Source organism: Cricetulus griseus (genome assembly GCF_003668045.3).
Source record: "Cricetulus griseus strain 17A/GY chromosome 1 unlocalized genomic scaffold, alternate assembly CriGri-PICRH-1.0 chr1_0, whole genome shotgun sequence".
NCBI lineage: Eukaryota > Metazoa > Chordata > Mammalia > Rodentia > Cricetidae > Cricetulus > Cricetulus griseus.
The window spans coordinates 130,485,213-130,498,479 of NW_023276806.1; the positions used below are offsets into that span (position 1 = coordinate 130,485,213).

The following is a 13,267-nucleotide window of genomic DNA, read 5'->3' on the forward strand; positions in this document are numbered from 1 at the left end:
GTGGTAAGTGGCTGGGGAGTGGCCTGAGGGTGCCCTAATCTCAGAATGCCGCTGCTTCCTGCCGTGGCTGTATGCTGGGCTCTTCCTGCACTGGTGTTCAGCGTGTCGAGACGCCCTCCCCCGCCCTGCCTCTGCAATGTGCCCTTCTCTCTTCCAGAGGCTTCTGCAGGGTCTGTGTTCTCTCCATAGAAGCCCTCAGAGCCTTACATGATATGAGAGGCTCTGGGAAAGGGGAGCAGGAGGATGGCAATGGTAATGATCTTAGGGGCTGTCCCTAGGCTACCATGCTGTCCCTGGAGTCTGAGCTACAGCGGCTCCAGGAGGTCAGTGGACACCAGCGAAAACGGATCGCTGAGGTGCTGAATGGGCTGATGAAGGACCTGAGTGAGTTCAGTGTCATCGTGGGCAATGGTGAGATTAAGCTGGTAAGTGGGGGACATGGCAGTGCCGTTCAGGGTACTCTTGCTCTGGCGCTGGGGAGAGAGGCGTGGTGGGACAATCCATCCTTTTAGGGTACTGAGAAAGGCAGGTGAAAGAACCAGATGTGATACCACACATCTGTAATCCCAGCATTTGGGAGACTGAAGCAGGGAAAACAAGAGTTCTAGGCCAGCCTGGGCAAGCAGAGTCCACTTTTTTTTAAGTTGACAAAAAAAAAAAAATTCCTCAGATTAGACACAGAAAGACAGATTTGTAGGAACAACTGAGAAGACATTCTAAAGGGTTCACATATAGGAGAGAGAGAGAGACAGAAGAGAGAGTGGGGGGAGAGAGAGAAGAGAGAGATTGATTCCTGTAGGGCTGGGTCTAGAGGTGGAGGTGACACAGGGTGGGAATGACATCTGTGCATAAGAAAATGACCCCATTGGAAGTCAGGTGGTGGCGCACGCCTTTAATCCCAGCACTCAGGAGGCAGAGGCAGGCGGACCTCTGTGAGTTTGAGGCCAGCCTGGTCTACAGAGTGAGTTCCAGGACACCAGGGCTACACAAAGAAACCCTGTCTTGAAAAACAAAACCCCAAAACAAAGAAAAGAGAAGAAAAGAAAAGACAACCCATTGGGGTTATCAGGCAGAGTTAGTTTATCTACAAAAGAAAGTCCAGCTTGGTGTAGGGTGTCCAACTGTAATCCCAGTCCTCCAGAGGCTGACACAGGCAAAGCATCTAAACCCAGGGGTTGGGACTGGCATGGGCAATGCAGCAAACAAAAGACTGGTCAATTTTTAAGGTGAAGGGAAGATTCTCAGAATCCAACATCTGAATGTCAGCGGAGGCTTCCAAGTGAAATGTTAGTTGATAGGAGCCATGTCTTACAGTTGCTGGGATAAAACACCGAGACCAAAAGCAGAGGGGTGGGGAGGAAAGGGTCTGTTTTTGGCTTACATATGCCAAGTCACAGTCTACTGAGGGAACCCAAAAGCAGGAATGCAAACCTGGGGGCAGGAGCTGATGTAGAGGCCGCAGAGTGGTGCTGATTATTGGTTGCTTCCCCTGGCTTGTTCAGCCTGTTTTCTTATAGAACCCAGGACCACCAGCCAGGGATGGCACTGCCCACAATGGGCTGGTCCCTCCCCATCACTCATTAATTAAAAAAATGTCCTTATAGGCTTGCCCACAGTGGGATTTTTTTTTAAATTTTATTTATTTATTATGTATACAACATTCTGCTTCCATGTATATCTGCACACCAGAAGAGGGCACCAGATCTCATAACGGATGGTTGTGAGCCACCATGTGATTGCTGGGAATTGAACTCAGGACCTCTGGAAGATCAGTCGGTGCTCTTAACCTCTGAGCCATCTCTCCAGCCCCACAGTGGGATCTTATTAGGCATTTTCTCAGTCAAGGTTCCCTCCTCTCAGATGACTCTAGCTTGTGTCAAGTTGACATAAAACTAGTCAGCACATCCTGCTAAAAGGTGTTCAGGAATTCCCAGCTTCCTTGAGTACCTGCCACGGGGTGTGATTCAGGCAGGCAAGGGCGAAGGATGTAGGTTTACGCTTTCTGCCTCAGAAGCAGCTCTTTCTCCTCTGCTCACTCCCAGCCAGTGGAGATCAGTGGGGCCATCGAAGAGGAGTTCACAGTGGCCCGACTCTACATCAGCAAAATCAAATCCGAGGTTAAGTCTGTGGTCAAGCGGTGTCGGCAGCTGGAGAACCTCCAGGTGGAATGTCATCGCAAGATGGAGGTGACTGGTAGGGAGCTGTCATCCTGCCAGCTGCTCATCTCACAGGTGAGCGTCTGTGTGAGAAAGGCTATTCTGTGGTATAGAAAAACTCCTGGACGGGTGGTGGTGGCGCATGCCCGCTGGGTCTCTGAGTTTGAGGCTAGCCTGGTCTACAGAGCAAGTTCCAGTACAGAGCTACACAGAAAAAATCAAAACAAACAAAAAACTTCCCAACACCCACCTTCATGTCAGTATCTTGGGTCAATGGAGATCCTAAAGAACTGGGATGATATTAGGGAGGATCCAGCCCAGGGGTGGGAATCTCGGGGAGAGGGGGGGGAATACTGTCCTTTGATCTGATTGTCTGCAGAAAGCATCTCCATAGGAATGGCCCCTGACCTGTGTTATCGAGAGTGCAGCAGGAGGGGATGGCATGGAAGGAGAGCTGCAGTTTACAGTGCTAGACCCTTGTACCCTTTGTCTCCTATATGCCCTCGACCTTCCCTTACTAGCACGAGGCCAAGATCCGTTCGCTTACGGAATACATGCAGAGTGTGGAGCTGAAGAAACGGCACCTGGAAGAGTCCTATGACTCCCTGAGCGATGAGCTAGCCAAGCTTCAGGCGCAGGGTGAGGCCTTCTTAGGTCTGTCCCAGTCACCATTGGATCTGAGGTCCCAGAAGGGACTGGAAAGGAAAGTCATCTGCATTGGAAGAAATGACCCAATAGCCTCTTGGTTAGCATAGGCTTGAGTGTCCGCTCATATGCTACTTAACATGTAGCCTGGCTTTTGCATGTAGCTCATTTTATATGAACCATAGACCCTCTGTTGTTTCCCATCCCTGATAAGTCGGTCACATTGGACCGTCCTAACCCAGAACATCCCTAGGCACCCATCCCCCGAGGCCTGGAGCTCTGGAATCATGAAGCTGTCTGCCTCTTTTGCTTAGAAACTGTGCATGAAGTAGCCCTGAAAGACAAGGAGCCAGACACACAAGATGCAGAGGAAGTGAAGGTGAGCTGGGTGGTATGCTTGGCAGGGCAAGGGCTGTGCTGACTGTCAGCCACGGAGTCTGGCTCTGAGCATAGGACTGGGGTTGTTTGCAGAAGGCCCTGGAACTGCAGATGGAGAATCACCGTGAGGCCCATCACCGGCAGCTGGCCCGCCTCCGGGATGAGATCAATGAGAAACAGAGGACCATTGATGAGCTTAAAGAGTAAGCGTCCTAGAGGGTGGCTCCAGTGTCCCTCCAGTCCCCTCATCTCGTGTGGCCACTCCAGTGATCCTTAATGTCCAAGGTCATTTCCTCAACAATGACATACTTCAAAGACCAACTTCAAGAGACGAAAGGTGGTTGAGAGCACTGGCTGCTCTTCCAGAGGACCTGGGTTTGATTTCTAGCACCCACATAGTGGCTCACAGCCATCTGTAACTCCAGTCTCAGGGGATCCAACACCCTCTCCTGGCCTCCTCAGGTACCAGGCATTCATGTAGCACAAAGACATACAGGCAGACAAAACACACACATGAAAAAAAATTAATTAAAAAAAAAAGAAAAAAACACACAAAGTTAGAATTAGCCCTGTCTTTGAGGCTTTTATAGTCGGAGCACTCAGGGTCCCATGGTTTCCTGAAAATGGTAGCTGTGTTTATCCCCATACCTGAGGGGTGGGGCTTCCCTTTTCTCCCTTTTAGTGTTTCTGTCTCTTCCATGCCCTCACTAGCCTGAACCAGAAACTGCAGTTGGAGCTGGAGAAGCTTCAGGCTGATTATGAGCGGCTGAAGAATGAAGAGCATGAGAAGAGCGCCAAACTCCAGGAGCTGACGTGAGTACATGTTCACCAGCAGGCTGGGGACCGTGATGCAGATGAACTTACAGATGCAAGATGGACGCATGGTGGCCTCTATGAGGACAATCACAGGAAGCAAGCATGAAGGGGTGGGGAGAGAGGAAAGGAGACCAGCAGAAATGACTGCCAGGCCCGGGCGTGGTGGCGCACGCCTTTAATCCCAGCACTCGCACTCAGGAGACAGAGGCAGGCAGAGTCTGAGGCCAGTCTGGTCTACAGAGCAAGTTCCAGGACAGTCAGAATTGTTAAGTATGCAAATCGGGTCTTGAAGCAATACAGAGGGTATGGTCTTAAGAAACTTTGGATTTGGCTAGTTATAAGCATGAAAAAGATGGTTGGCAAGGATGGACACCTTGTAGTTATATCTGTAAATAACAGAATCACGGCCTTTCATCAGATCTTAACTCTCTTTTAAGGATTCCTTTCTGGTTAATTTGTGTAAGAAACAATGGTAAAAATGAAGGGACTGTAGGGGGAGAAGCATCCTGAGGGGTCTTTCTTGTCTGTCTGTCTGTCCATTACTTCTCTTGCTACAGATTTCTGTACGAGCGACATGAGCAGTCCAAGCAGGACCTCAAGGGGCTGGAGGAGACAGTTGTGAGTGGTTTCCCTCTGTGCCAAATTAGCAGAGTAGGAGGTGGCTCCCTGTCCTCCCCACTTTTCACTAGTCTGTTTCTCCTGACCTTAAATCTGTGGCATAGTCAGGGTGTGACTGCTCATCTGGGTGACCGACCCATCTGACCTTGTAGACTGAGGGTTTCAATGACTGTAGAGGGGGAAGGCAGACCCTATATCCAGCCATCCTCAATTTCGAATTATTCATTTTAGGCCCGGGAACTCCAGACCCTCCACAACCTTCGCAAGCTGTTCGTTCAAGACGTCACGACTCGAGTCAAGAAAGTGAGTGCCATCCTCAAGTCTCCTGGACCACCCAGTACTCTCCTCCCCTTCTTGGGATTCTCCAGCTTGCTGTCCCCTGTGGGGTTTGTTTGGTTTGGCCTCAGGACAGCCATGTCTTTCTTCCCTTCCATCTGATCAGAGTGCAGAAATGGAGCCCGAGGACAGTGGGGGGATTCACTCCCAGAAACAGAAGATCTCCTTTCTTGAGAACAACCTGGAACAGCTTACAAAAGTTCACAAACAGGTAAGCGTCCAGAAGGGGATGGAGAGATCCCGAGGCAAGGCCCCGGTGCTACCCAAATCCAAAAGGCCCCCCTTGGATTTGGAACGAGCCAGCTAGCTTTGTGCAGTCCTTAGCTTTCTCTTCTTTTCACTGATCCCCTTCTTGGTATCCTATCTGGATCCATGTGCTCACTGCACACTGATCTTTCTCTGTACCTGTTCTCCCTTCTTCAGAGTTTCAGCTTATCTTTTCGTGAAGGGGAAGTCCCAGCCCTGCCTCCGAGGAAGAGGTTGAAATGTGTAGAAGTTGCAGAGACACAGGGTCTATCCTACGGAGGAGGGCTATCCTACGGAGGAGGGCTATCCTATGGAGGAGGGCTATCCTATGGAGGAGGGCTATCCTACAGAGGAGGGCTATCCTATGGAGGAGGGCTATCCTACGGAGGAGGGCTCTGAGGTCACTATGAGCAGAGGGCTTGCCTAGGTTGCACGAGGCCCTGTGGGGCAATCTCTAGGACTGTGGTGCGGTTGGGGTCAGGCATAAAAGTACTAGATTTCAGATAGGGGTATAGGGAAGACAAAGGGAATTGGGTTTTTCTTAGCAAAAACAACTCCATTTGCCCACCTGGGGCAGGTATGCAGGACATTAAATGATGTTTTTCACATGACCCCCTAGTAGGGGCCAGTCAGACCCCTGCATTGAGTTGCCACTGCTTCTCTGTCCCCCTCTTGCTGCTGCTCTGTAGGTGGAAGACTGGGTTTCTAAGGTATGGGCTGAGTGAGTGAAAGGGCAGTCCACAGGAACAAGGACAGGAAATGTTTGGTGTGTCCACAGCAGAAGCGTTGAACAATCTGGCTCTTCCACCGGCTAACAAAATAACCCCCAACCTAAATTTCATTCCCTCCCTCTCAAGTCCACCTTTAGATTCTGTCTAACTAGACTCATGCTCAGTAGCTGAGCTCACCTTTTCCCAGCTTGATGCCTGTGCCTGCATAGTAAAGACTCAGTGTGTGTCCTTTGGGAAATTTACCAAACCCTACTTGGTCAAAGCCTGCTGGGTTTGCGTTCTTTGGATCTGCAGAGGGCTTAACTATTTATTATCTTTCTTTCCTTCTCTTACTAAGAAATGGTATAACATCTTCACCAAAAAGTTGAATAACAGCTAGGAAATCTTTACAAAAAAAAAGCAAGCTGGGGCGTTGCCTGGTTGAGAGTGCTTGTTGAGTTTACACAAAGCCCAACTCTAGTATTTATCAAACTGAGGCCAGGCATGGTGGCACATGCCTGTGATCCCAGCACTTGAGAAACTAGAGTTTGAGGGCAGCCAAGGCTATACAGTGAGTTCTAGGCCAGGCGGGGCTACATAGTATATGACCCTGTCTTTCTTTTCATTCTTAATTTTTTCTTTCCTTTCTTGCTTTTCTTCTATTCTCTCTCTCTCCCCTCCCTCCCTTCCCTCTTTTCTTTCTGCTTAGTCCCTCCTTTCCATCCTGAAAGATTCTGCTTCTGTTTTAAGTCCCAAACTCCAAAAAGTGCTCCCCTAAAGGGCAGACAGGATAAACACCGTGTCCTACACAGCAGACATGAGTCTATGAAGGAAATGGGGTTGTTGAAACTCAGCATTGTCCCAGTTAACCTAAACCAGCAGTACAGCAAAATCTGACGTCTAAAGCTGAACAGACGTTCCAGTTCTGTCCCTTTCCCCACTGTGTTCTCTGCTGTGCTGACCAACCCAGCTGTCCCCAGCTTTCCCCTCATGGCCCTCAAGGCCTTGACCTTAGTAGTCTCAAGTGCCTCGTCATTGTGTGGATCTGCGAAAGGACCTGTGAGCCTTTCTGACTGCAGGGTGGTTGCTGTCATGCTCTAGCTAATTTAAACGGGTTTGGGGAGGATGGCCCGGGAGGTCCTTGGACGTGAAGGTAATGAGCACAAATGTTTGTGCGATCCGATCACAAACATTTTCTTTCCTTCCTGGGAGGCTCCGAGCGCGTGGCCGAGTGGGGGGCTCCGTGTGTGCATGGCTGCGTGGGAGGCTCCGAGGCTCCGTGCCTGTGTGGCTGCTGGGGGCGGGGGGGGGGGAGTCTCCTTGCGCTGGTGGCTGCTTGGGAGGCTCTGTGCGTGGCTCTGTGCGTGCGTGGCTCCGTGGAAGGTTCTGTTCGTGGAAGGTTCTGTGCGTGCGTGGCAGCGTGGGAAGCTCCATATGTGGCTGCATGGGAGGTGGTGCGTAGCTGCGAAGGAGTCCTGGCTTCCAGTTTCTGCTCTGCACAGCACCACACTTGCCTCAGCTTCTCAGCCACATTCGCCCTCTGACTGTCACGTGCTCTTGCCGTCCTCCCTTCGCATGCCCACACAGCATCTCATCCCTACTGGGGCCCTGGAGCTGTTGGTCTGGCACAGGCTGTGACATACAGTGGAGAGAGTGTCTAGGTGGATGAACCCGGGATGGGGCCGTAGGAGGAGGTTTGGCTGCTTAGAAAATAATGTAGGGAGCCGGAGAGAATCTGATAGAACTGCATATTACCTAGAGGGAAGGAGGTGGTCTCTCAAGGAAATTACACGGTCCTGATTTTCCTTTATTCTCTCTCTTTACCCCAACCCCCACACTCCACTGGGTGACTCTATTTTGGGTCACTTCACAGCTGGTACGTGACAATGCAGATTTGCGTTGTGAGCTTCCTAAACTGGAAAAACGACTTAGGGCTACGGCTGAGAGAGTTAAGGCCCTGGAGGGTGCACTGAAGGAGGCCAAGGAAGGCGCCATGAAGGACAAGCGCCGGTACCAGCAGGAGGTGGACCGCATCAAGGAAGCTGTGCGCTACAAGAGCTCCGGCAAGCGGGGCCACTCTGCCCAGATTGGTGAGTGGGTGTCAGTAGGTGAGGCCTTATCACCACCTGGGGCGAATCCAGCCAGTTCCTCGGTACTCAGTACTTGCTTCTAGCCCCAGCCTTCCCACCAAAGGGTGATAACATCATTTTGCTGGTGTTGACCTTGGGACCAGGGGAAACTCAGGGTAACTAACCAACAGCTTTCCCAGTTGTTTCTTCTCTTTCACAGCTAAGCCTGTGAGGCCTGGCCACTACCCAGCCTCCTCACCCACCAACCCATACGGCACCCGGAGCCCGGAGTGTATCAGTTACACCAACAACCTCTTCCAGAACTACCAAAACCTGCACCTGCAGGCTGCACCTAGCTCCACCTCAGATATGTAGTGAGTGACCATGGGTGTGGCTAGAGTTCCAGCACAAGGCCACCTGGGACCTAGAAGCCATAGGGTGGTGTCAGCTCTTGGCTTATCTAAATTTAATTATTTTCCTAAATCACATGGCTTTGAGCCCTTTCCTTGGCTTTCTGCGTGTGATTAGGAGATGGGCGCCCTCTTCCCTGTCCATCTCCGCAATTATCCGTTTCTTTCCTTGCAATGGACAGGATGAGTGTTTGGGAGGAGTGTGGGCATGGTGATTCTCAAAATGGGTAGGACAGAGACTGCATCTCTATTCTGTCCCCTCCAGCTTTGCTAACTCCTGTGCCAGCAGCGGAGCCACATCTGGTGGCCCCTTAGCTTCCTACCAGAAGGCCAACATGGACAATGGTGAGTGACAAAGGTCTAGCCTATGGGATCCCCGGGGTAAATTGAGAGGTGTTTATGGCAGATTAACAGAACCTTTCTCCACGCCAGGGAATCAAATAATGTCGGGGTGGAGCTCAGTAGTGGAACACTTGCTTAGCGTGGTTGCTGCTCAGCACTCCATCCCTGGGATGGAGGGGGGAAGACAGCGGGGGGGGGGGGAGCCGTGGGGGGGGACGGGGACAACCACATGGGCCCACTGTCTGAGCTTTAGCCTTATGTAGATGTCCAGCCTAAACCAGGCTGGCCTGGAACTCAGAGATCACCTGCCTCTGCCTGACTGGTGCAGCTCTGAGGAGCTGAGGATGGAGTGCCCAGGTTTACCCATTTCTTAGAGGCATCAGGATGGGAGGATGGGAAGGGCTTTTGAAGTTTGTTCCTCACACCAGCCTTTTCTAACCGCGTGTTCTCAATGGTGTTCTCTTCAGGAAATGCCACAGATATCAACGACAACAGGTACCCAGACTCCACTAACCTGGGGTTCTCTTGGTGGGGACCAGGAAGAGTGAATGACTTTTCTCCACTCGGTCTTCCCTGCAACTTTGTGGGGAGGGGGGAATGAGACTCACTGTGGTCACTTCATGTCATCCCCTAGTCTAAGCCCCTTCCTGTTCCAGTTATGACACCTTGGGGAGAATGCTGTGCGTATCTGGTATTTTCTCTCCTGTTTTTGGGAACTTTCTGATCTTGGGCAAGGCTTTCTGAGAAGCAGGCATCTTCCCTGCCCTGCCCTTGTCTATGTCACAGGCATGCTATCAGGGCACTGACCGAGGCAGGAATGGAGCTGACTGTCCTATGTCTCTTTCTTCAGGAGTGACCTGCCATGCGGCTATGAGGCTGAGGACCAGGCCAAGCTTTTCCCTCTCCATCAAGAGACAGCAGCCAGCTAACTCCCATTCCTGGCTACCAATATGCACTTTCAGGTAGTTTGAGGCAACTTCCCTCTCTGGCCCTGGTCTCTTCTCTTGATTCTTTTCTCTTTATATCATTTTGAGAGAGAGAGAGAGAATGTGTGAGAGAGAGAGAGAGAGAGAGAGTGTGTGTGTGTGTGTGTACTCAAATGTGCACACAGGCCAGAGGTTGGTAGGGTGTCTTCCTCCATCACACTGCACCTTATTCTTAGAGACAAGGTCTCTCACTGAAACTGGAGCTTGCTGTTTTGGCTAGGCTGGCTGACTGTCCCCACCCCCATCTGCCTGTTTCTGTCCCCCAGTGCTGGGGTGACAGACTGGCTTTCCTGTGTGTGTTGGGGATCTGAGCATAGTCCCCGGTGCCTAGGACTGAGACATCTCCCCAGCTCCTCCCCTTTTACTTTCCTTAAACCTCAGAACCTTTCAACTCCTGCCAAGCTGGGTATAGTGTCACATGCCTATAATCCCAGCACTCAGAGGCAGGAGGATCATGAGTTCAAAGGAATCCTGGGGTAGTGAGACCCTGTATCAAAAACAAACAAAAACATTGACTAAGAACCCCACATCACACATCAGCTCGCTTTCCCTTATGGAGGTTAGATCCAGCCCAGACCTCCCATGCACCCTGATGCCAGCGCCCTTGGGTGCTGGTGGTAACAGCAGTACTGATTTCCACCTCTAGGGGTCACTGTCACACATCTTTTAAAAATGCAAAGGCTGCCCAACAGCTAGAGCCACAGATCTTAGGTAACAGGAGAGCTTGGGAGAACATCCCATCATGCCTCTCCTCCACCGTAAAATAATCTTAGAAACATGGAGATGTTTTGAACTAAGATGCCTCATGTAAAGGTGATGATGTCTGCTTGATTCTGCTACCAAAGACTATGATGCTGTCTGACTCTTGGTCCCTCCAGCTAGTGACAACAGTACTCTCCATACCATTCACCGGAAACGAAAACCAGCTGCCTTCCATCTCCATCCCCTCTAACTTCCACACCTCTCTCTTGCCAAGTTCTTTGCAGCAACAGGACCCTTCCCCCCCTTCCTGGTGTCACCAGGGTTTTTGCCATGGTTGCTTTAGACCCCCCAGATGGACAGTGGTATTTTGTGTCCACATTAGATCCTTACCTGACTCAAGATCAAGAGAAAATACCAGTCTGTTGCTGGGCTACACTAGGCTGAGCCCTCCCAGGCTCTTCCAGAATAGTGGTTCATCCAGAAAAGCACGAGGAGGAGAGAACTGGAGAGGGGAAGAGGAGAGAACTTGGGATGGAGAAGCAGGGGTTGGGCTGGCTGGGGGTGGGGTAGCTTTGGCGTTAAAGGAACAGAATTGTAAACCAAAGTGTGTGCCTATGCTGTCTGTTCCTCCACCTAGCCTGGGCTCCCTCCGGCTGGTTCCTCATGCCGCCTTCTTTCTCTTTCTTTCCCAGTTTCTAAGAGGGACTGAGGCCTCTTCTCTCAGCATGCTGCAAAACCTGTGGTCTCTGATACTAGCTCCCTTCCCAGCCCGTGTTGTTGGACTGTCGCTGTCTCCTCTTACTCCATATCCCTTTGTATTCTGTATCTATACACGAGAAGCTGCTGCTGCTGCTGCTGTGCCTCTCCTCTCTCTGTGGTACTCTCAGTATCTATCTGGTGACGTGTTTAACAGGTTTTAAGCATAGTCACCCCTCCTCGTTTGGCGTTAGTGAGGAGGGAAGTGTCTTCCTCTTTTCTTTCATATACTCGTTTCTTACACTGTTACAAGATGATAAAGAAAAAATGGGAGCTGGGAGGCTGCGCTCCTTGCTCCCACACACACATGTACATGCACGCACACACATATATACAGTGTACATACAAAGCCTTAAGCAGAAGAATGTCTTAGCATCTATGAAAAGAGAGAAACAGACCCCCCTCTTTACACAGAGCACAGAGGAGAACCCAGCAGAAGGGTTGCTAAATCATGCCCCCTCCATATACCCCTCACCTGAGTCAGGAGATTGTGGGAGCTTACTTCCGTCCATGAAGTCTGCTTTCTGCTCCCTCCTTCCAAAGTCTGAGAGCATAGATTGCTCAAGGGGCTATTTCCCTCTCTGGCCCAACCCTCTTTCGATACTTTCTACTCCAGGTATCTCAACCAGAACTTAGAGTTGACTTAAAAAAAATATTCTGAAAGATTGAGAAGGTGGACCTCTGAGAAATGGTTGCTCATCTGTCTGTGCCCATAGTGCCAATAGTTACAAGTGAGCAGAGTCAGAAATGGTGGGTTACCTGGGTCTGGGGCGTGAACAGGCTGGGAACTACCACGTGGTTTTCTATTGCAGTGCCCTTGGGTTGAAGCTCACTCTTTCTCTTTTTTGGGCTGCCCGTGCTCCCACTTCTGACTCTGGTTTGGGGCTTCCATTTCATTGACATAATAGCTGTTTCTAGATGCCTTCCCTTGGAGCTGGAGTCTGGCTTTTTTCCCAGTTTACCTTCCTCCCTGCATATAGTTCTTTCTGCACTCTCCATCTGGTACCAAGTGCACTTTCAAGACGAGGCAGGGCTAGGGGGCGCTGCATAGTGGCAGATGGGCTTCCCTTATCGCATGAAAAAGCCCTGGTTTTGATCCCCAGCACCTCAGAAAAAAAGCCTGGCATGGTGGTGCTCACATTTGCAAATGTAGCTCTCAGGAAGCCAAGGTAGGAGAATTGCTAAATTTGAGGCTAGCTTGGAGAGTATGCAGTCGTTTCCAGGATAGCTTGAGCTATGGTGAGAAACTCTGACTCAAAACAAAGAAAAGAGAAAGGGACAGGTCATATTTTTCAGAGGTGATAGAGGCAGAGGGCTTGAACCTAGAGCTCTCCCTACAGCATTCTTAGCCTAGGTCTCCCACCTCCAGCAGTCAAGAGGACCTTGCTTTAGTTCAGGTAGCTCTTTCCTCCCATCTGCTAAGGTGATAATTGCAGAAACAGAGGTCACTACACAGCCTAAGCCAAGAAATACAGCCGAGCATCCAGATACCTGTGACTCTGTCACAGCAAGGCAGCCTGTCGTCCAGCTTCCAGGGCTAAAAGGAAAACTGTGTGGGTGACTGCTGGTAAACACCAGCTGTCGTGGCTGTGACTCCTTCAAGGGAAAGTTTCTGCTTTTTACCTATTAAGGGACGACAGAGATGGAAACAGGTATCAGAGTGGTGCCGGGGAGGGGGCAGGGTCCAGAGTGGCAATTGTCAAACACTTTTTAAAAATAAGTCTTATGTAGGAAGACATAGAAAGTAACACAGGGCTTTGGTGGTGGCTTAATGGTACTGTGCTTGTTCAAGATACTTAGCATGACAAGGGCTCAGGGTCTCATCTATTTCTTGAACCGCAAAAAAAAAAAAAAAAAAAAAAAAAAAAAAAAAACCAAAATGGTGAAGTAATTCAGAAGTTTATATGTTATAATTCCCAGTGGAAAATGCTTAATTAGTTGAAGGGCCCTGAAACAGTCCTAAGAGTTTGGAAATCACTTATTTGTAAGAGGGGAGGTCCAGTGTGGTTCCTTTACCCTAAAACCACAACTCCAAAGAAAGAACAGATAGGCCACACCGCCATCTCAGACCCAGTGGGTGGAGGAGGAAGACCACAT

The 13,267-nt window shown here is 50.3% G+C and overlaps 1 protein-coding gene across 1 annotated transcript in view; it reads left to right on the top strand.

Moving 5' to 3' along the window:
- Kif5a (kinesin family member 5A) overlaps positions 1–13,012 on the top strand; it is a 32,756-nt gene extending 19,744 nt beyond the window's left edge. The window contains exons 14-29 of the mRNA XM_035451739.1: positions 1–3; positions 279–425; positions 2,043–2,231; positions 2,678–2,795; positions 3,116–3,180; positions 3,273–3,382; positions 3,891–3,992; positions 4,553–4,613; positions 4,845–4,916; positions 5,056–5,160; positions 7,779–7,995; positions 8,195–8,348; positions 8,650–8,729; positions 9,194–9,221; positions 9,577–9,688; positions 10,797–13,012. The exon at positions 1–3 is cut by the window's left edge and continues 204 nt beyond it. Coding sequence (XP_035307630.1) covers positions 1–3; positions 279–425; positions 2,043–2,231; positions 2,678–2,795; positions 3,116–3,180; positions 3,273–3,382; positions 3,891–3,992; positions 4,553–4,613; positions 4,845–4,916; positions 5,056–5,160; positions 7,779–7,995; positions 8,195–8,348; positions 8,650–8,729; positions 9,194–9,221; positions 9,577–9,655 — 1,530 coding nt within the window. The 3' untranslated portion in view covers positions 9,656–9,688; positions 10,797–13,012. The remainder of the gene's footprint in view (positions 4–278; positions 426–2,042; positions 2,232–2,677; positions 2,796–3,115; positions 3,181–3,272; positions 3,383–3,890; positions 3,993–4,552; positions 4,614–4,844; positions 4,917–5,055; positions 5,161–7,778; positions 7,996–8,194; positions 8,349–8,649; positions 8,730–9,193; positions 9,222–9,576; positions 9,689–10,796) is intronic.
- Positions 13,013–13,267: the final 255 nt, after the last annotated feature.